Source organism: Pelobates fuscus, chromosome 6 (genome assembly GCF_036172605.1).
Source record: "Pelobates fuscus isolate aPelFus1 chromosome 6, aPelFus1.pri, whole genome shotgun sequence".
NCBI classification, from domain to species: Eukaryota; Metazoa; Chordata; class Amphibia; order Anura; family Pelobatidae; genus Pelobates; species Pelobates fuscus.
Window position 1 is genome coordinate 230,216,835 of NC_086322.1, and position 22,569 is coordinate 230,239,403.

At 43.6% G+C, this 22,569-nt stretch overlaps 1 protein-coding gene and 3 non-coding genes across 4 annotated transcripts; all 4 read left to right on the forward strand.

Annotated features, from left to right (window-relative positions):
* Nucleotides 1–4,397: 4,397 nt before the first annotated feature.
* RPL23 (ribosomal protein L23) lies at nt 4,398–9,646 on the forward strand. Its single transcript, XM_063425368.1, has 5 exons — nt 4,398–4,504; nt 5,302–5,385; nt 5,843–5,971; nt 7,335–7,448; nt 9,518–9,646. Exons 1-5 carry the CDS (start codon nt 4,492–4,494, stop codon nt 9,598–9,600), a joined length of 423 nt encoding a protein of 140 aa, XP_063281438.1. The 5' UTR covers nt 4,398–4,491; the 3' UTR covers nt 9,601–9,646.
* LOC134566252 (small nucleolar RNA SNORA21) lies at nt 5,594–5,727 on the forward strand. The gene has a single exon (XR_010084005.1). It is a non-coding gene; the product is annotated as a small nucleolar RNA SNORA21 (small nucleolar RNA).
* LOC134566251 (small nucleolar RNA SNORA21) lies at nt 6,982–7,115 on the forward strand. Its single transcript, XR_010084004.1, has one exon. It is a non-coding gene; the product is annotated as a small nucleolar RNA SNORA21 (small nucleolar RNA).
* On the forward strand, nt 8,749–8,882 carry LOC134566254 (small nucleolar RNA SNORA21). The gene has a single exon (XR_010084006.1). It is a non-coding gene; the product is annotated as a small nucleolar RNA SNORA21 (small nucleolar RNA).
* Nucleotides 9,647–22,569: the final 12,923 nt, after the last annotated feature.

Here is a 22,569-nt window from a genome sequence, read left to right on the forward strand (position 1 = left end):
TCCGCCAGACGGCTTGATATGCCTTCCAGGAAGAGTCAGCTAAGGAGTCCGACACCAAGCCTCTCAATCCTCCAAATCGATCTCCCATAAGGAAACCGGGCATCGGATACCCACTGCCTCCGCGGCTGGAGCCGACTCCCGAAAACGGTCCCACTGAAACCGAGAAAGAGAGTCAGCTACCACGTTATGAACACCCGGAACATGACAAGCTTTTATCCAAACATTAAACTTTAATGAAAGAAGTACCAACCGTCGCAGGAGCGCAAGAACAGGAGGGGAACTGGCGGTTGAACGATTAATCACATGGACAACACTCATGTTGTCCGTGTGAAAAACCACTGTCCGGTTGCCTAGATCCTCCCCCCAGAGCTCCAAAGATACCACGATGGGAAACAGCTCTAAAAACGTCAGGTTGCGCATAACATCCAAGCCCAGCCAGTGCGCCGGCCATGCCTCTGCGCACCACTGACCCTGAAAGTATGCCCCAAACCCCACGGAACTGGACGCATCCGTGAAAAGGTTCAACTCTGCGTTAGACGCCGCCTCCAGCAACCAACAGGAGCGTCCATTGTATCGCTCCAAAAAGGAGCTCCACACCTGGAGGTCCGCGCGCAGCCGCCTCGTGACTCGGATAAAATGAAAAGGCTCCCGAACCCCTACCGTGGACAGAGAAAGGCGCCTGCAGAACGCACGTCCCATGGGAAGAACTCGGCACGCGAAAGCCAAGTGCCCCAGGAGCACCTGCATTTGTCGCAACTGAACCTTCCTCGCCCCACGAACCAGGTCAATCAGCCTCAAGAGGACCGACAACTTTTCATCTGGCAGCCGGAAAACCATACCGACAGAGTCGATCTCAATCCCCAAAAACGACAGGACCTGAACCGGACCCACCGTCTTAGCCTCCGCGACGGGGACCCCGAAGTATCCCATGACTGCCCTAAATGTGTTTAACAGCCGCTCACACTCACCCGAACCCGGAGGGCCAACGAAAAGAAAATCATCCAAGTAATGAGTAACCGATTCCAGACCCGCCTCCTGCCTCGTTACCCAATCCAGAAAACAGGAAAACATTTCAAAATAAAAACAAGAAATAGAACAACCCATGGGTAAACACATGTCGTAGTAAAAAAACCCTTGAAAAAAACATCCTAATAGGTGAAAACAGGAGGGATGAACCGGCAAAAGACGGAAAGCTGACGCTATGTCAGACTTCGCCAACAAAGCACCGGGACCGGCCCGGCGAACCAACTGCAAAGCCCTATCAAACGAGGCATATCGCACTCGACAAATGTCCTTGCCAATGGCATCATTTACCGATTGACCGGACGGATAGGACAGGTGTTGGATCAACCGAAAGGAACCTGGGTCCTTTTTGGGAACCAAGCCCAGAGGGGAAACACGTAAGTTAGGAAAGGGAGGCGCAAGAAAAGGGCCAGCCATGCGACCCGCCTGCACCTCAACCTGCAATTTTTCCTGTAAAATATCTTCCTTGCCCTTAACCGAGCGGAGATTGTCCGCAAACAGAGGCGAGGAAGAGGGAACAAAAGGGATCCAGAAACCTACCTGAAACCCGTCAAACAATGTCTGCGCATCGCGACCCCTATGATACCGGGCGAGCCACGGGCGCATCCTTCGGGCGTCCACCGGCGTCCTCTCCCCTAGATATGTCGTCTCGAGATGGACCCTTTCCAGACCCTGGCTTCCCCTTCCTGAAGCAGCGCACAGCTGGGTGAGCTCCCCCGCAGTGTGCACATTCATGGCGGAACCTACAGGAGCTGAACCAGCGGCAGTGGCTCTCGTTAAAGAGCCAACATACGCCTTTTCTTTGCCCCGCAGAGGAGCCGGAGGTCCCTCCGGCAGGCCCGGGAAAGGGGGATGGTCTACTGGGAGTCATAATTAACAGCCAGAGACTGCCATCCTGAACGCCGAAATCCATCCCCGGGCACACCGCCAATTTTTGTCGGAATTGCTGGTCATACCGATACCAGCATTGACCGCCATAGATTTTATACGCTCCCCAAATTAGGTCCAAATACCCAAACAGGGCAGGAGCCTTATCTGGGAAACGGCGCACCAGGATACTGGCAAATATGTTAAACCCTTGCAACCAATTGCCAAAGGTTCTGGGTATCTGCTTACCTTTTTCCGCCTCTGGAACCTCTCCACGGCGCGGTCTGTCCACGGAATCCTTGTCAGGAGAGACCAAGGACAGCAGATCCACATACTCACCTCTACATATTTTGTCTTGCGTGTCCATAGGGACATGCAAACCTAACGGTGCAAGATCACATCCCACCGAACCCGCACGAAAAGCCCCAGAAGGCTGACCCCTAGGGGTTTGTGAACCTCCCTGCACCTGAACCTCAGCCTGCCCTGGGAATCCCTGTACCCCAGTAAGGTGTGAAGGAAAACTGGCCACTAGGGTCCTAAGCAGGCGCAAACACTCACTAGACTGATCTTGGGCCCCAGTCCCTGGCACGCTAGCGCAATGCAACCACTCACCGGACCGCTGGGGAACTGCTGGCACCGAAACCTCCTCTGCTTCCGAATCAGAATCAGACCAAGACCTCCTGGGGACATCTGCAGCAGGACCTGAGCTGTGCTCCAGGTGAAATTCGCCGAAACCGGCTGCCTCAGGGTGATGGGGGTTGCTTCCGGCTGTCTGTGCGGTCCTGATGTCTCCTCTCCTCCCTGCCGACCGTCCTCTGCGTCCGGCGCCCTGTGAACTCCGTGTTCCGGACAGGGCGCCGACGTTACGTGTAATTTCCGGGTCCCGTGCGCCGCCGGGGCGCGTCACTTCCGGTTGCGCCTGGTGATGACGTCCGGCGCCTTGACGCACGCCGACGCGTGCACTCACTTCCGGTGACCTCTCTCTTCCCGCCGTTGGGACCGGAAGAGACGGCGGGCTACGAGATCTTCCCGCCACGCCGCCATCTTGTCCACCAACGATGATGGCCTCCACCGATCTCCGACCAGCTCTCACCGGGGAAGACCTCGCGGTGCCGATCCGCTCACCCCGCTGACGACCTCTTCTTGTGGATACCGGACTGGGGGACAGGCGCGTAGGAGGCTTTGAACGCCTGGCTCTCCTACCGCCATCAGCCTGGAGCGAAGTCCCTGAAGCAGCAGCAGGAGCCGGGCGGTTATCCACCCCGGCTAACACCTCCTGCAACGCACCGGAGCCATGGGATTCAAGGTACGCCTGTAATAAGGCTACCACATCGTCCTTGGAAACAGCTGCAGCCATTCTCCCGATGCCAGATGAGGGAAAGATAAGTAAACAGAAGCAGAGGATAAGTATTCCAAACTCCTGTAAAATGTTTTTTTTTTTTTTTTTTTTGTGGTAAAATTCGTGTAATAATTTTTTTTTTTTTTTTTTTTTTGTAAACAGTTCCAGGGGAAGCTAGTAGCACTACACCTCTGCCCGGGGAACTGGTGAGTACCCTCCCATTTTTCCCCATTTTTATGCCCCCCATGTGCCACAATGTATCCCCTATAACCCAACCCCTTATCCCTGCCAGCAGTCATGTCCTCCCTTCCTTAAGATTTCCAGGGAGGTACTTTATTACAGGTAAAGTGAAGTTACATTTTCATTTAATTTAATGTACATTGTGTTTATTATTTTTTCCTATATGATTTAATGCATGTAAGGCATTATTAAACTGTAAAATTTGTGTTAAAATGCTGGAATTTTGGGGATCTGGAACGGATTAATCGAAATTACATTAATTCTCATGGGAAATGTTGATTCGGTTCTCAAACAAATCGGAACTCGAACAGCCTTCTGAAACGGATTAAGTTCGAGTTCCTGAGGTTCCACTCTATATACAGTACATGGTTCTACAGGATAAAGCTGCTTGACTGTACTCATTTTGTTTTAATAATAAGGAGCAGGAATGGGGAACTTGTCATAGGAGATGGAGTCAGCAGGAGTTAGCATATCCAGGCTCAGGGAGGAAGGGGATTTACTGAAAACAGATCACTGTAGTACTCCAGTTAGTATGTATGTTGAACAATGCCACCTAGATAATATTCCCCTATCCTTTATGCATTGCACCCTTATAACATTTGCAGGGATGATGGTATATGATAGCAGTGATTAACATGGAGCTAAGATATAGGCATTCAGTTTCAGAATTATACATAATGCATCTTACAAACCACTCACATTCCAGTCGAATCTGGACCATATAATCTTCCACTATATCAGTGGAAAGGATATTGTTTAAAAAAGTACACAAAACAATAACATTGCAAGGGAATAATCATGCTTATTGGCTTATTTTCCTTTCTGAATTTGTGATTAGCAAAGAAGACAACGCACCTCCAGACCTCTAGAGGGCTCTCTTTACAACGGCTTGCAAGTCACACAGGAAGAATGGCAAGTGCTTTTGCCAACCACGGTCATGTGACGACACCGCCCATTATGTGCAACACAGAAGCTATATCCCGGCATCCTTTGCGGCCCGCTCTCTCTTTCCGGTAACCAAGATGTCTAAGAGAGGTGAGGGCCTTGAGCTGCAGAGCGCAATCCGCTGCCATCTGTCGTTATTAATCGATCCGGTGTCCAGCAATTACGTCTGGATTCATCACCACACTGCCCCACTCCAATACTGAGCATATGGTCAGACATGGAAGTCGGGGTGATGGGTGAAGAAGACCCGGGGAGATAAGGGGTATCGGATGGCCCGCAGAGCCATGTTTGTGATAGCTCTGGGAGGGATAGACTACAGCATGTGTGTAAGTGGGGTTTTCTGTAGTAGGCTGGATGGATATGTTTTGTTTTTTTGTTAGTAGTGCATGAAAATGTGTAGTATGGTAGGATTGTTCATACTTAGGTGAAAACACTCAAGTGTTTGAGGCTCAGGTTATGTAGTGGGAGTGTAGAATGGCTGTATTGCTCTGCTATCTGTATTAAAATAACTTCTGAGCTGTGAGAAGATGTATATAAATAGTGCCCAACCCAGTCTTGTCTTCCTGTTGGACTCCATTTCCTTCTAAATGGTGAACATTGTTACATAGAACTCAATGAATTACTTTGTTTTTGTATGAGTCTCTTTGCCATTTTAAAGCATTTGGGTAGTGGTTGTCCATACAGTTGTCCTTTAATTCGTCACTTCCTTCCATCTTAGGATGGCATGGTAGTGTTAGTATGTATGAGTCTGCCATGCTTTCTGTATGTAATGGGTTATTGCAGTAGAATGTGTTCTGTGGGGGTTACAGATAAGTATTTGTCTACCTATGCAAATGTGACTATACAAAAAACCTCATGTATGTTTTTTTTCTTTTTCTGTGTTTTAGGACGTGGAGGTTCCTCTGGTGCGAAATTTCGCATCTCCCTCGGTCTCCCCGTGGGGGCTGTTATTAACTGTGCTGATAATACAGGTAAGAATATTCCAAAACAAATCTAATTGCCATTTACTTTCATGCCTTTGTCCCTCTATTCCAAGTTAACTGAAAATGTCTTGGAAACTGTTCCCTGATTAAAAGGACATCTGCAATTATGCTTCTGCAGAATTGTGTGCCCTGTTGCACAAAAAAAAAATATTTTGATTCGTATCACCTGATATCTATACTGATTTGTTGTATAGCCCCTCTTCTAAAAAGCACTTGCAATGTCTGCTCAGTGGCACGGTGAGTTGTCGTGGAAGAGGAAAGAAAAACATTGCTTTTGGGTGAAGCGGCAGCTACATGTGCTATTCAGCTTCAATCAGTGGTGTGACATGACTGCATGGTACCCCAAATGGTTGTTCCAACTCATAGTGTAGTTACTTGTTCATCATTTGTAACCACAAACCAAGTATGTTCCATTTTTAAATGTCTCTGCAATCTTTCATGCCAGGTGCCAAGAACTTGTACATCATCTCTGTAAAAGGCATCAAAGGTAGACTGAACAGGCTGCCTGCTGCTGGTGTGGGAGACATGGTGATGGCAACAGTAAAGAAAGGAAAGCCTGAACTCAGAAAAAAGGGTATGTGACTGAAGTACTTATTTGTCCTCTTAACTAACTGCTGTTTTCTAGTTTTTATTATAACCATATAGATTAACAGCTGCTGCTTATGATCTTCTGTTTTTATAGTTTCTTGAAGGACCACTATAGGAACCCAGACCACTTCAGCTCAATGAAGTGGGGGGGGGGGGGGTTCCTGGCACTATAGTGGTCCTTTACTTTGCATGCATATATTTCTGGAGGAAACAAGGGTTTAAATTCTCTTGTATGTAGTTTCTCTGGCAATGCCTATGAGCCTGTTTGAGGCGAAGTTGCCCAAAACATGGAAGTGCAGTTGGAGAAGTTATAATGTGGGATATAGATGAAAAGTTTCTATCCTGTGTTTTTTTTTTTTCTCTCTCACCTCTAAATTTACTCTTAGTGTATCTTCTGTGGTGACTAGAAGTGGGTGTCCCTTCTCAGTCAATGCTGGTCCTCCATCGTTTTAAATTCGGAATGCTGTACATGTATCGTAAAGCACTGTGCAATGGGGTTTAAAAGGATCTGTAGTATAGAAGTGGCAAGAAGTTTAATTTAGTAAATAGATTTGGCTAGCCAGTAGAAACCGTTAGGTGCTGCTGTACAGGCTATGATATGGTGTGGAGTTGCTTAGGATTTGACAACCAAGAAAGCAATAGTTCTCAGTCAGTGGGGTGATAAGCTTACAGCTGTAAACATTTTGCAAAAAATTGATGCTAAATTGAACATAGTGATGAGTATGTGAACTTTAGCAACAAAACCTCTCAAACTGTTTATTAGCATGTGCATTATTCATTCTCCCTGATTCTTCAGTAAAGCCATCTGAAATGTGGGAACCAGTAATTCTGGAAAATTGCACAAATGGAATCTTCATTGTATATCAGTTTAGCGTTCAGAAGAGAAGTACATAGATTTGCAGGCCTCTGACTCTTAGATTCGCACACATGGAAGTTTTTTTTTTTTTTTAAAATAATCCCCTGGGTGCAGTCAATTGTATCAAAGCTGGTTCCTAGCCTCTTCTAAAAAGCACTTGCCATGTCTGCTTAGTGGCACGGTGAGTTGTCGTCGAAGAGGAAAGTAAAACATTGCTTTTGGGTGAAGGGGCAGCTACTTGTGCTGTTTAACTTCAATCGGTGATGTTACATTTCTACACACTATTGCACATTTCTAGCAGCTATAGCTTTGAACTGGAGGGAACTGTGGAGGATTGAAATCTTCCATTAATTTATTTGCAGTTGCTCTAGTTTTCATGAATATTGGTCTGCTATGCACTCATGTTGAAAGCATACTGTATGCATACGAAACCAATGGTGCTCTTGTTCAAACTTGGCTTCATCCTATAACCTTTTTATTTATATTTATGTAGTGCATCCTGCAGTGGTGATACGGCAGCGGAAATCGTATCGGAGAAAAGATGGGGTGTTCTTGTATTTTGAGGACAATGCGGGGGTTATAGTGAACAACAAAGGAGAAATGAAAGGTATGTACCAATTTACAGAAACTGAATTACTTTACGTGAGAAAAGGGCCAGATAGGAATTTAAAAATAATAATTACAGACTTATATATATGAAGTTCATATTAGCTACCATTATGTAAGCTCTGCACTCCCAGGCTCTGTTAGAGGAGGTGACTAGTGGATCCTAGTCAAGTAGTCAAAACCTTTGGCAGCTTTTACCACAATCCACCAACCCAATCAGTATCCATGTCCCCAAAATTACCTATTTAAGATGAAGTGATTTTGGTGCTTAAAGTTCACTATAGCTTTGGAAAAACAAACGCTATAGTACCTCTTTCTATTGCACCACTCACTGACATAGATGAGCATTATTTATTTATTACTGGTATTTATAAAGCCACTATATTCCGCAGTGCTGTACAATATGCACAGACAAATACAAAATGTAGAGAGTCCTGCCTGTAAGCTGAAATCTAACATTTGAACCTTTTATACAAAGTGCTTAGCTTGATAACCTGTGAGATTACAATCTAAAGGATATAATGGTGATTTGTGGACCTAATGCGCATGCATGCGCCACACGCTCATTTAAAATTTGCCATAGGAAAGCATTCAGTCAGTGTTTTTAAACTTGCCTTTTCTCTAATCCTGCACCATTCTCACCACCGCTTGCCCTGCCTCCTTAGCTGAGATTATTAAAGGAACACCGCCCCTAAATATAGTAAAATCTTACTTTTGATCCAGTCTGCTGGTGCTTGCTCTAGCCCTGATCTGCCTGCTTGGCTGACATCAGAAGTGTTATTCAAAGCAAATCACAATGCTTTCACGTAGGAAAGCATTGGGTTGGCTGAAACTGTCAAGAAGGAAGAGAACAGGGGTAGAGCCAGCACAAGCCAAACACAGCCATGGCTAATCAGCGTCTCAAAGAAAGGCATTGAATCAATGCATCTCGATTAGGAAAGTTCAGTGTCTGCATGCAGAGGGTGAAGACACTGAATGTAGCCATCTGAGGAATGGCCAGTGGAGGTATCCCTAGGCTGTAATGTACACAGCATTTTCTCTGAAAACTGTTTACTGCAAAAAGCCTGAAGGGAATGTTTATACTCACCAGAACAAATACAGTAAGCTGTTCTGGTGACTATAGTGTCCCTGTAAACTTGATCTCAGTCAATCCAATGCTTTACCATAGAAAAGTTTCCCATGGAAACAGTTTAGTTACATGTGCATTGTTCATTCTAATTCTTCAGTAAAGCCATCTGAATATATAAAATATTTCAAACAAGCCTGAGGGTGCAGACAATTGTATCAAAGCTGGTTCCAAGCCTCTTCTAAAAAGCACTTGCAATGTCTGCTCAGTGGCACGGTGAGTTGTCGTGGAAGAGGAAAGTAAAACATTGCTTTTGGGTGAAGGGGCAGCTACATGTGCTGTTTAGCTTCAATCAGTGATGTTACATTTCTACACAATATGCTGTAAATTTCTGGCAGCCATAGCTTTGAACAGGAGGGAACTGTGGATGAAACCTCCCATTAATTTATTTGCGGATTGCTCTAGTTTTAATGAATATAGATCTGCTATACATTCATGTGCATAGCACAGCTCGGGGGGGATTGACACTTCGAGATGGCGGTAGCTCTGACAAGTGTCAAGAGGTTTCAGGCATAGGAAATAGGGACAAAGTAGTACTTCACTATATTTTGACTTAGTTGGAATTTCAGTTAAATTCCAAAACAGTCAAAATTAGTATTTCATGATTCTATCTTTATGAAATGCTCCTCTTCAGGTAGTGACAGTGCTTCTTTAAATGTGACTGAACCGGTGAAAAGCAAACTAAAAGAAGTATTGGCTGCTAGTCAGGAGCATAAATAAGGGGACTGGAGCCACAGTCACTAGCGATTAACTAAGCCGGTTTAAAAAGTTTTTAACGTTTGTGCATACATATAAAAACCTGTCTCTAGACATTTTAATTTAATGTCTGATCAGTAACATACTATTACCTGAGAGTTTGCTGTTGGGGTGATACTAGCCATGCTTTATTGAAAAATGTGAATATCTTGTTCCTTTCGCTTTATTTATCTTCCCTTTTCTTACAGGTTCTGCTATTACAGGTCCCGTTGCAAAGGAATGCGCAGACCTGTGGCCCAGGATTGCCTCAAATGCAGGAAGCATTGCATGATAATACCCTCCCTTTGTAAAATAAAATGTGGTTGTACCAAAACAAAGATTGTCTTTATTTTATGAGAAAATAAGTTTTGAAGATGAAAGAGGAAAACAAAACTGTAATCCTTATCCTGTAGTGGCTCTCAGCGCATATGGGGAAATTCTGTGAAACAGGACTCTCCTTTAGTGTATGTCTGGTAGACATCCACAAGAGGCAGTCTAAACACTGCAATATAAACATTGCCGTTTCTCAAAATGTGTTAGATTGAACTGTTAAGGGGACTGGGATGCTGCACTTAAAGCACTTGAATGAGAGGAAGTGTTCTGGGTACCTACAAAATATATATAGGGGAGCAAGCAAAAATGTACTGCTTGCACATTAAAATCAGTGGTGCACCTTTGGTTGATATGTCCATTACCTGGTTGAATAGGTTATGTAGACTGTATGTAACCATGACAAGATCACTAGATTTGTTTCAGATGTGGGGGTGCAGCTTGATCCAACAAGAATATAGACTAAATTGACCTCCCATAATCTAGGAGTAGATGTAAACACTAAATTGATTAGTAGCAACAAGTTTTTCTTTCATGAGCAGCTGTCCTGCAACATATCCTTCCTCAGCACACCTGAATTTCGATTTATGTAATATATATGAAGTCTAGCAGAGATGAAATGTGTTGAGGGTGGAAGGAGGACTTACCAGTACTGTTTGTGTTTGACTAATGACATGGTGTTCATTTGATTTTGATCACATTTGTGTGATTTTAAATTGTACCTGTTCTGTTCGAAGAGTTTATTTTTTGTTTATTAAGCAATACACAGCCAGATATAATATGCTTGATAAATTCCACATTAAAATAAATGCATATCTATATTTAATCAATGTAAATCCAAGGAATTCTGTGCTGAAGTAAGTTTGCCTGAGGGGGATGACCCGTAGGAAGGGTGAGGGATGGATAATGGACTTTCTATGAAATCAATCTCACACCTTGTATAACTAGTAATGAGCGTGTAAGTCTATGGCAGGGGTGCCCAAAAGGTAGATAGCCAGATGTTTTAAAACTACTGCTTCCATTATGTTTTGTCCTAAATGCATGCAAAGCCTCATGGGAGTTGTAAAACCTCTGGGGAACTGCTTATGAGCACCACTGGTCTATGGGATGTTGAAAGTTCCTGGTAGGGTGAAGTGGAAGTAGATTTTCCCTATGGGAAAGTATTTGATTGGCAGTTATCAATTCCGATGTAAGCCAAAGAGGTGGATCGTGGGAGGAGCCAGCACCTGTAGACCCGTGGAGAGCTTGAAATAAGGTACGTTTTTTAACTTTCTAAATGGTTTTAACATTCCGGTTAGGAATTCATGTTGGTGTTTCTTTAAATACATTGAATGGAAGGAAACGCCTCAATTCTTGGTTATCCTGCAAGTAGGACAAACAGATGTTTATTTTTTCCTTCTTTACAACAGGTGGAACGTAAGTAGCTGAAGAGGGAGGCAATATGAGCTGAACTATCCAAGAGCGATTATTATTTAGCGCCAGCAATTACCATAGCGCTGTCAAATGGGTGGACTAACAGACATGCATTTTTAACCAAACAAGTTGGATGCACAGGAACAGAGGGGATAAGGACCCTGCTCAGTGAGCTTACATTCTAGAGGGAGTGGGGGTATCAAAGTAGGTTACTAGAAAAGTAGTCACTGATGCCTTGTTATTTTTGACAGCTGCAGTAGAGGAGTCGGGGTGAAAGTCAAACAGGGAAGGGAGTTCCACAGAAAAGGTCTATCTCTGGAGAAGTCTTGAAGGTGAGCATCAGAGGTGGGAGTCGAAGAGAGGATAGACGTAGGTCGTTGGAAGAGCGCAGGGGCCTAGATGGGACATACTTAATACTTTCAGTGAGGTTAAGTAGGTTGGAGCAGCATATAGTTTCAGCTCCCAGATACAATGCCCTGACTGGATGTCCGTATGAAGAAGTCCTGTATAGGTGCAACATAATATCACACTCATGGATGTGACAAAAAGAGCATAGAAGCCCCCATAAAAACCTGCATTTATTTTTATGCAATTTAAAACTCTTTTTAAATTGCAGAATGCCGATTCATGGGAAGATTTTAAAGAGGTTGATGTACCCATAACACAAGTGATTAGGAAAACAACCATTCTCATTTGAGAAGTAGCAGTCCTTAAAGATTCAATGGAAAAAAAAAAAGCAAAGAAACCTGCTGTAAAGTAATTTTTATTGCAAAGCTTGACTTTATAGGAGCGGCAGTTAATGTGGGCAATGAATGCATGGCTTCAAGCCCTAAAGGAATCCTTAGCAGGAGAATCTGTGGATGATCCAGTATGTCTTTTGCAAAACATCAGACTGGCAAATTAACTCTTAACTGAAATGACAGAAAATTAGATTAAACTGGCAGCAAGAACCATGGGCCTCATTAGTCAGGAGAGTAATCTGTACAGGTTAGAGACAGAAACTGTTTGGATAGGCATTTGACCGTATTCACCATTAATGTACAGATATCAGCTCTCAGTCATTTCCGACTACACGATTTTTGCCTCAAATATTTTAATAAGATTTTTTGTCATGTGGTTGTTGTGCCCTCCACAAAAATCTATTTTTGCTCCTTGGGATCTATCTTTAGTTCCAAATTCCTTATGTGAAAGTCTATTTGAACCACTAATATGCTTATCAGCAAAAGTCACCTTTTTAATTGCATTCACTTCAGCAAAGAGATTGGGGGAATCCAAGCTCTGTCAGCATTAGAAAAATACACAAATTATCATGAAGACAAAGTTAATCTGCATTTAAAATCTTGTTTCGGGGGGCGGGGCTTGCCCAACATGGCGAACGGTCGCACACAAGCAAAGCTCCGGGAACAATATTGCTAAAACAGACCAAATTTGCCAGCTCTAATGCCTTTACTGCCTAACACTTCGACTAACTAAAGTCAGCAGACTCCCGGCTCACCCACCCGACGACCTATGAGGTGGCTCCCGCTGGACGACTAACAGCGACACCCCTGCGGCCTAGTAGCGGCCTGGCTGCGCGGGTCTGAGAGAGACGGCCGATCCCTCAGCCCGCAAACCAGCCAGATCCACAGAGGACTGCCCTGCTCACCCCCCCGCCGGTGAGGGATATCCCGGCAACTTTAGCCACTCTCCTGCATCTGGGTCTGCCCTGAGTGCACTCCGCCAAACTCCACGGGCCTGGAGACGGCACTCAAGATGGCGCTGGAACACAGCACCGAGACGCATGAAAGATCTACACTAACCTTCCTGACGGCCTTTGATAATATATGTGAAGCCTTCTGGGAGCGGCTGAGGCTCCGAACAGACAGAGTCCACAAGCTCACAGCCACTGAACCCGCACGGAGTAGCACCCACACACTTCCCCACCCCCCGAAGTTACTGAGGGGGCCCAAGAAGCTGCACCGCACTGAGCAGCGGAACAGACCAACGGTACCCTCAAGAGGCCACACAAACACCCGGCAGAGGAAGCAGGGCAGGAGACATACCAAAGAGAGACGCTGGAGCCGACCCCCGTCTCGCACTGACTCCACGGCAGTAAAGTGGCCTCAGCAGGAACAGGACGGGTACACACCATCAAAGAGGCCTAACAGGCAGATTCTCTGCAACACTGGAAAGCAGCATCCACCCGCAGCACCTGGAAACCCAGCCTCCAGAAGGGGCATCGGCTGATTCAAGCGGCACGTCCAGAGACTATCACCTATGCGGTCTCCAACCTGCGCAGAGAGTCACTGGAACACATGATCTCCCGGTACTGTCAGCATCACTACACCTGGTGAGACTACCATGGGAGACACCTTAATGGGCCGGGGAATGGACTACCGTGAGCTCATACCCATGATATTGGGAGAAGTTGCCATTATCCCATCCTCCTGGTCACAGAGCAAGACTTAATGAGTGTTCGCAATTGTATTAACTGACAAATGCACTAGTCTGTTCCTATAGCTAGTGATGTACAGCCTGTCTGAGTAGGGACCACTACTCAATGCTTAAGCAGTTCTATTTCTAGCGAGGTGTTACCTATTTTGCCTGATCCTCACAAGTTTTGCGTTACACAATCAATCACTTTACAGCCACCGTGGCAGCAGAGCTTGTCTAGTTTAGGCTTTATACCCGATTCGTTCTCTCTGTTATCATTTCAAGCATATAGTTTATCTTATTAAGTATGCGTATACCTGTAAAGCAAATTATAATACAACATATACTGAAGCATATCTCTTTAATACATAAAAAAGTGCAAGTGTTTTCTCATGTCATGACACTGTATGGAATTGTTTATCTACATTGAGCTTGTAGAAGCTGTCGTGGCAATGCAAGCCTGTATGTTAATACTATGTTGCACACCAAAATAAAGAATTAAAAAAAAAAAAAAAAAAAAAAAAAAAATCTTGTTTCTACCCTACAGTTTTAAGTTAAGAGAACATAAATCAGACAATTGTCAAAATCCATTGTGTAGAAAATACACTTTTATTCGAGACTTTTGTCATTTGTGACTTTTTATGTTTTATTGGTTCGGTATCTGAAACAACCGAACACCGACCATCCCCCGGCTCATTATCTACAAAGGGAACTGTCGATTGAGCACTCTCTCTGGGTGGCCGCTGTTCAGATAGCCGAACGCCGCGTGTGAGAGAAAACAGTGCCCATCTTGTTTGCACAAAAGGAGGCAGCAGGACCTGGTCGTCGAGTGTCTGGAACTAAAATCGGACACTTGACTTCCCGAACACCGGTCAAAACGTACGAACGCCTGCTTCCTTTTCCCGAACAGCCAGGAGAGCGCTGTTTGGTAGTTTTGTTCCCATGAACCAGGGGAACAATCGCTCCTATGAGCTAGGGGGCTCCATTCATGCATTTATTTGTTTTTTGACATTTTTTAAATAGACCGACCGCACAGCCTAAACTCATGGAACTGTTTTGGGCATTAGCCTCGTGTGCGGTCGGTCAAATGGGACTTCCATAGAATTCGAAAACCCCTGAACTGATCTGGGTGATTTTTGGATATGTTGGTCACCCAGATCAGGGTTACCAGGGGATATGTCTGTTATGGGAATACTATGTGTTTTAGGGTACTTTCTACGTTTTGGGGAAAATGTTTTTACTGCCAATACAGATCAAAGCTCACACTATTTGGGTAATGGGAACCACATGGTCAGAAGTTATCTGTAAAGCACCAACATGGTCATCATTCACATTTGGCAAGCATTATAGGCTAGACATCCATTCCACAGTAGAAGTGTTGTAGAATTATTAGGCCCCTTTAAATCTATACTCTTATATTTCTTTCTCAGGCTTCAGAGTCTTACAAGAATGCTTTGTTCATAGAAATTGTGTGTCAGCAGGAAATGTTAGGTTCCTGCTGAGTGAAACATTGTAGAAGCTAGTCTTAATAAAATGTGAAGTTACTAAAAGCCTTGAGAACTAACCTTGAGAGACTAACGTGCCAACTACTCAAAATGGCTGCTAAAGCCCCCCTCCCATCGAGTGAACTCCTCGTGCTAACAAGATGGTGCTGGAATCTGGAGGAGAAGTTCATGACGACAGTAGTGACCTAAGATGGTACACCCAGTAGGGAGGGCATTTGAATGAACCACTTAACACTTAACCAATAACTGATTTATAATTCTATGTTATCTTGAATTCCGTAGTGATGTAATAATGCCTTTATAAGGGTCTGCGCACCCATTTTCTGTGCTCATGCCATTAAATTCCCTGAAGTTCTTTCATTTAACCTGAACCTCGTATCAGTGTGAATTTACTTCTGCGTGCACGCAACTTTATTATTTCTAATTTGCACAGGAACAGATAGTCATTCAAACTTATTGGTTTGCATAAAATAAATCTATATCAGAAGCATCTTCGGGTATAAGGTGCTACAGGCAGTAGTAACATAACCCACCCTTATTGGATCTTAAAGGGACACTCCAGGCACCCATACCACTTCTGCCCGTCACCCTTAACCCGACAAGTATAATTATTACAGTTTTTATAAACTGCAATAATTACCTTGCAGGCTTAAGTCCTCCTCTAGTGGCTTTCTATCAGACAGCCTCTAGATGGACTTCCGGCTTCTTAAAACACAAAAAGTGTTTAAAACTACGCTAGACGTCCTCACGCTATGCATGAGGACCTCCAGGGTAGCCGGAATCCCCATAGGAAAGCATGCACATTAGGTCTCCCCTGCCGGAAAATATATCCCTTTGGTATTCCCATCAGACGTCTGTAAAAGAAAATTTCTTACAGTAAATTCTAGTATTAGCGGCAATACATATTTCTCTCCCTCTTAACCCCTTAATACCGCAGGGCGTTCTATGCCGTCCCCATTTTGGTGGCTCTAAATGCCGCAGGGCGGCATAGAACGCCCTGCGATCTTTTCTACTTACCCGGTCGCCGGCGATCCCACGCCGGCGATCGCGTTATGGGGGACTTACCTTGGAGCCCAGGGAGTCCCCCTCTGTCCTCTTCGGACCCCCATGGCCATGTGATCGCAAGGTCTTTGCGAGGACCCCGCGATCCCAAGGACGGCATAGCCGTCCATGTCAATGCCAGCAGGGGGAGTGCCTGTAATGACAGGTACTCCCCCCTGCTGCCTGAAAATAAAATATATATATGATCTAAGTATATAGATACACATATAGGTGGAGAAGTAGACCTAAATTGGTCAAACAGGGAGAGGCGCCCCCTAATGTATAACTATACATATGTACAATGAATCATAAAACGTAACTTTTAATGTTGGCTGTTATAAAAGAAACCCCTTGTGGAGAGTTTAGAGAAAGAAAACTAACAACAATAATAAACTTAAAATAGGAGGATAGATGTCTGGATGGGGATAGATATCCTAAGGGGTGTTCCCCCCAGGATGTACAGCTCAATACAGCTACAAATCCCCACAACCTGTATATGCTGTCTCACAGAGGCAATCCTTCAAGGGATTGCATGATATAGGGAGTGGAAAGATTAAACCAGCCCTGTAGTCACTATGTACAGTCCCAGTGTGGTACTTGTTTGCAACAGTGAAAATATTTACACATGGGAAATCCTGTAGCAAAAAAATGGTGACAAGGACGGTTTTTCCATTAAGTAGTCAAAAAATGGTCAGAGTTTTGGCAAGTCGATAGATACACTTGTTTCAATCTGTGTAGGAGGAGAACACCTCAAATCTAGTGGTCAGTTCCACATGTGGAACTGACCACTAGATTTGAGGTGTTCTCCTCCCATCCTCTGTGCCCCTATCCTCCAGAAATAGCAATGTAGCAGATAGTACACAGATTGAAACAAGTGTATCTATCGACTTGCTAAAACTCTGACCATTTTTTGACTACTTAATGGAAAAACCGTCCTTGTCACCATTTTTTTGCTACAGGATTTCCCATGTGTAAATATTTTCACTGTTGCAAACAAGTACCACACTGGGACTGTACATAGTGACTACAGGGCTGGTTTAATCTTTCCACTCCCTATATCATGCAATCCCTTGAAGGATTGCCTCTGTGAGACAGCATATACAGGTTGTGGGGATTTGTAGCTGTATTGAGCTGTACATCCTGGGGGGAACACCCCTTAGGATATCTATCCCCATCCAGACATCTATCCTCCTATTTTAAGTTTATTATTGTTGTTAGTTTTCTTTCTCTAAACTCTCCACAAGGGGTTTCTTTTATAACAGCCAACATTAAAAGTTACGTTTTATGATTCATTGTACATATGTATAGTTATACATTAGGGGGCGCCTCTCCCTGTTTGACCAATTTAGGTCTACTTCTCCACTAATACTAATATGTGAGGGTTACCCCCTGTCTTGGTTGCCCCCAGACACACACCCAGTTGCTTCCCCTTTCTTTGGGTATCCAACTACTTCATTTAGATACACATATATACACATAAATATACATACACTGTATACGTGTATTTTAATATTAATATCAAAATACACGTACAATGATATTGATTAAATATATATATAATTTTCATTATATATATATATATTTATATATAATAAAAAATAAATAAATATATAAAATACGTTAAAAAATAAAATTACAAAAATAATAAATAAATGGATAAAAAATATATAAACATGCGTAATTTCGTTCTAACTGTATTTTAAAATTAATATATATATATATATATATTGATATCAAAATACATGTAGAACGAAATAATATATATATCTGTATACATAAGTATATACGTATATATCACTATATATATATATTCCTATATATAAATAAAAATAATAAAAAAAATTATATACATATATATATACACATATATATATATATATTATAATTCTACGTATATATTTATGTAATAATTTTACATAATTAGGTCATTTTATTAATTACAATTTGCAGGACCTGCCTGACAACCCAGGCCGAAAGTTCAGGGAATTTAATTTGCTAGCACTATATTTAACTCTGTAACTTTCCAAGACACCATAAAACCTGTACATGGGGGGTACTGTTTTACTCGGAAGATTTCGCTGAACACAAATATTAGTGTTTCAAAACAGTAAAATATATTACAACGACGATATCGTCAGTGACAGTGACATTTTTTGCATTTTTCACACACAAATGGCACTTACACTGACGATATAATTGTTGTGATACGTTTTACTGTTTTGAAACACTAATATTTGTGTTCAGCGAAGTCTCCTGAGTATAACAGTACCCCTCATGTACAGGTTTTATGGTGTTTTCAAAAGTTACAGAGTCAAATATAAGGTTTGCGTTTCGGTTTTTTCACATTAAAATTCGCCAGGTTGCCTTTGAGACTGAATGGTAGCCCAGGAATTAAAATTATCCCCATGATAGCATACCATTTGCAATAGTAGACAACCCAGGGTATTGCAAATAGGGTATGTTCAGTTTTTTTAGTAGCCACTTAGTCACAAACACTGGCCAAAATTTGCGTTCAAATTAGTTTTTGCATTTTCACATATCAACACTAACTTTGGCCATATATGTGTATTGTATTGCAGTAAAAGCAAACAGTATTTTGACATTCACAGTTAAAATGTCACGTAGAACTAAAACAATTAAAAAAAATCTTATTTTCTCCCATTTTTTAAATATTTTTTTCATATTAAATTATGTTCCATACCTAAATATTTGATGTTAAATGAAAGCCCTGTTTCCCCTGAATAAAATGATATATAATAAGTGTAGGTGCATTTAATATGAAAGGTGAATTACGGTTGGACAGACATATAGCGCAAATGCCAGGTTTTGTTTACGTTTTTTTTGGATCACAACTTGTACATTTGGCTGCGGTCTTAAGGGGTTAAAATGTAGTTGTTTGCGGGCGGGGCCTGGCAGCCAAAATGGACGAAGGTGCTTTCTGTGGGCTCCTGCACTAGCAGACATAAAAACGACTCTCACAACTACCAAAACTGTGCCAGCTATGCAAAAAGCCTTTAAACAGATCCAGGACCGTACGGGGAACAGAACAATACCCGTCCAACAATCAAACACAACGCAAGCACCTGAATCGACCATGCGGCCTACACTAGAGTGGAGCCTGAGGCCTGGGGGAAGCGGCCGATCCCCCGGCACAGAACCTCCTCACAAGCGGCAATCAAACACTGCCCTGCTGCCCCCCCCCCCTCTGGACCGGCGGGGGTTATCCCGGTCCTTGCGGGGGCCGACCACCCCCACAAAACGACTCACACAAAGGGACAAACTTGCAGCCGAGCGGGACTATGGGGGCCCGAGCAAGATGGCGGCGCAGACGCGACCGGCAACAAACAGAACCCTCACCACACCGCCTACTCACACCCTGGAGTTTTTCGACCGACTCTATGCCAACCTACGGATAAAACTCTGCACCAAGAGTCAGCACCTTCACCAGGTCGTGAGGGAAATGGCGACATGGATACGCCCGGCCACCCGGCGCCACCTATATCACTACCCACTCCGAGCCCCAAAGCGGCCTCCGGCCGGGGGAAAAGCAGAAGACCAAAGGGCCAGGAAACACCAACATACCCCACTCACCTTCGCACACGGCAGAGTGAGTCCACCAAGCCTGATCGATCCACTCACCACCAGGCGGCACCGGAATTCTCTGCCCAACGCAATGAGTCCCTGCATACAAGGACTGACACCGCAAACCGCGCGGCGCACCCCATGACAGCACAGCTCCTTACCAGCGATAGCCACGGGCGGAGAACACCTCCGGACCCTGCAGGTGGAGACGCATGGCCGCGGCACCACATCATCCGTTGCACCTGGCCCGCTTAACAAGCCCACAGAACTGACAAGGGGTAATCAAAAGGGAAAGAACTGGAGGCAGATTAGGCCCGTATTGGCCCATAAGCGGTGACAATACATAACCTCACCAAACCGGCTATAACTGAGACACTGTATCCAGGACTATCCCTAAACGTTAAACTGCATAACTTAGCATGTGACATAGCAAATAGTATCGCAGACAGTATGTATGAGATGTTCGTATATGATTAAAACTATCCGGTACCTTAGTAAACCGCAGTACTAGAACGCTGCCTATCAAAGATCAAACCGTTACTATCATCAGATCGTTAAAATGTTAAGCTCGGCTATATATTGTTTGAATTTATCCCTACGTTTGTGTCTAATTCAAATGCTTACACTCGCACTTAATGTTGTGGTTACTTATGATAGGTACCTCTCGTTCTATTAATATATCACTGCCTACCCTAGCTAGACTGATCTGGGTATATACAACCCTTAAAATGCTTGTCTCAAAGTTTACCTTACTCAGCGCTTCAGTTTACACAGTTTACAATTCTTTTAAACATGTGGCTATTTCCCACTACAAGCATGACACTAAGCAGGATACGCAGCATAGTTATATATTTTGACTAGGCTTGTCTATTTTGATGGTAATCAATATCAGTGCCTACGAAATGCAATCGCTATAACAAAATTTGCTTCATTATCACTCCAACGCACTGTATAGTTTTCCTCACTGTTTTTCCATGTCATTTACAAAAAAGTGCTGTAATGCTGACATTTTACGACAATCCTAATCTCAACCTCGCTGTATCTTTTTTCACTTAAAAATGTCACTGTGAGCTTGTAAACTAACCTATGCACTACAAAAATAAAGTATTATATAAAAAAAATGTAGTTGTTTGGTGTTTGATTGTTATTTCCTGTTAATACTGAGGTGTCCCTTCATTTCAAGTATTTAAGAGGAGGTTGAGTCTAATTGAAATATTAAATTTTTAGGTTACCTACCCCAATTTTAGAAGAATATTCATTTGGTACTGCTGCTAATACTAGTAAAAAGGGAGAAAATATATATAGGGGCTGGAATGAATGGCACGAACCCCCGTAAATGGAATCAACCATCTATTGGGGAAAAATCCAGCCCAATAAATGAGAAATTCTAAAATGTAACTTTTATTGTAAATCTCTAAAAAAAAAAATATCCTTTCAGCACTTCTGGCAAAAAAAACAAACATAAATATATTAAATTACTTTTAACCCTAGTAAAGATGTTAGAAAAAAAAACCAGACAAACAGACAGTTAAATATCAAAGGAGTAATAGCCTCCACGTTTAGAGGTGTCAGTATAAGATTAGCCGCTAAGAGAAACAAATATAATATAACAAGGGAAAGTAGGGGGTTGATAGCCAAAAAACTCAATAGAAATAAAGATATAGAAGACAATCTTTCTAGTTTCTAAACTGTGCATTCAAAGACACTTGATCTAAAAAAAAAAAAATCTTTCCCTATCTTTACTGAACTCTAAGGTTACAATAACCTTGAATGTTATCAACCAGGTGAATGTAATTAACCAGTACTAGGGTTTTAAAAGGTTAGCATCTGAAGACAACATGGAGTCTAACAGCTGGGAGAGAGGAGGCAGTTAAGGCTGAGACTCTGAGACAAAGGTACTGTGTGAAACCTGCTTAAAGTGCTATATTTCATTTTGTTTAAAACTGGGAACCAGATTAGCTGGCCAGTTGGATAGTTAGTAACACTGTGGTTTAGTAAGTCTCCAAGTTGGAGTATGATTTATTTTCTTTTTGTTTTATTTTGTGGGAGAGCACAACCTTGTATAAATTGTGGAAAGTGACAATAAACTGCAGTACTATTTTATCCTGACTGTTGCATTTGAAGTTTATTGTGAAGAGCCTGGCTATCCTGCCACAGTACCATTGGGAAACAAATATAAAATAAGCAATTGAAAACCAATGTGACTTAGTAAATGGGTCAGTAAAATAATAAAAGATAAGAAAAGGGCAATCAATATTTAAATCAGAGGGATCGATAGTATCCTATGACAAATATATCCACGGCTATATCCGGCTATTGGCAAAAGGCCTGTCCCCGGTGGTGGTGGATCGACAGATGTCAGCGATCGCGTTCTAGTTTAAGCTTTGGGGGTGGGAGGACCACACAAAGCACTTTGTCATCCGTCAAGCCCTGAAGGGTTTTCGGAGGGGGCGCAAGGTCCCTGACTCAAGGAAGCCAGTCTCGCTCGACATACTCGGGGGACTGGTGCACAGCTTGCCGGGGCTTTGCTTCAACAGATATGAGGCGGGCTTGTGTGAAGTGGCGTTCCTATTGGCCTTCTTCGGGGCGCTTCGTATCGGGGAACTAGCTAGCCCAAATCGGGCCAGGGGCGGGGGCGTCCAGCTCTCGGAGGTTAGGTGGGCAGCGGACAAGGTGGTGGTACATCTCTGCTGGTCAAAAACGGATACTAGAGGTCGGGGGACGGACGTGGTACCGCATAACTTTCCCGGGTCACCCTTATGCCCGGTGGCTAGTGTGGCTCGATACCTGGGACGACACCCGCTGGGGCTGGGGTCCTTTCTGATGCACGAGGACGGTACCTCGCTTTCACATTTTCAGTTTCTCAAGGTCTTTAGGCGAGGACCTCAGGATTTGGGGGTGCGGCCGGACCAGTTCGGGACGCACTCGTTTCGCATACGGGCAGCCACCGAGGCAACTCGGCTAGGCTTGGGCGATAA

What these genes read in the sequence shown, in the direction of transcription:
- RPL23 (XM_063425368.1), top strand. An exon ending in TAACTGTGCTGATAATACAG is followed by an intron (nt 5,386 to 5,842) that starts GTAAGAATATTC and finishes CTTTCATGCCAG; the next exon opens with GTGCCAAGAACTTGTACATC. An exon ending in CAACAAAGGAGAAATGAAAG is followed by an intron (nt 7,449 to 9,517) that starts GTATGTACCAAT and finishes CTTTTCTTACAG; the next exon opens with GTTCTGCTATTACAGGTCCC.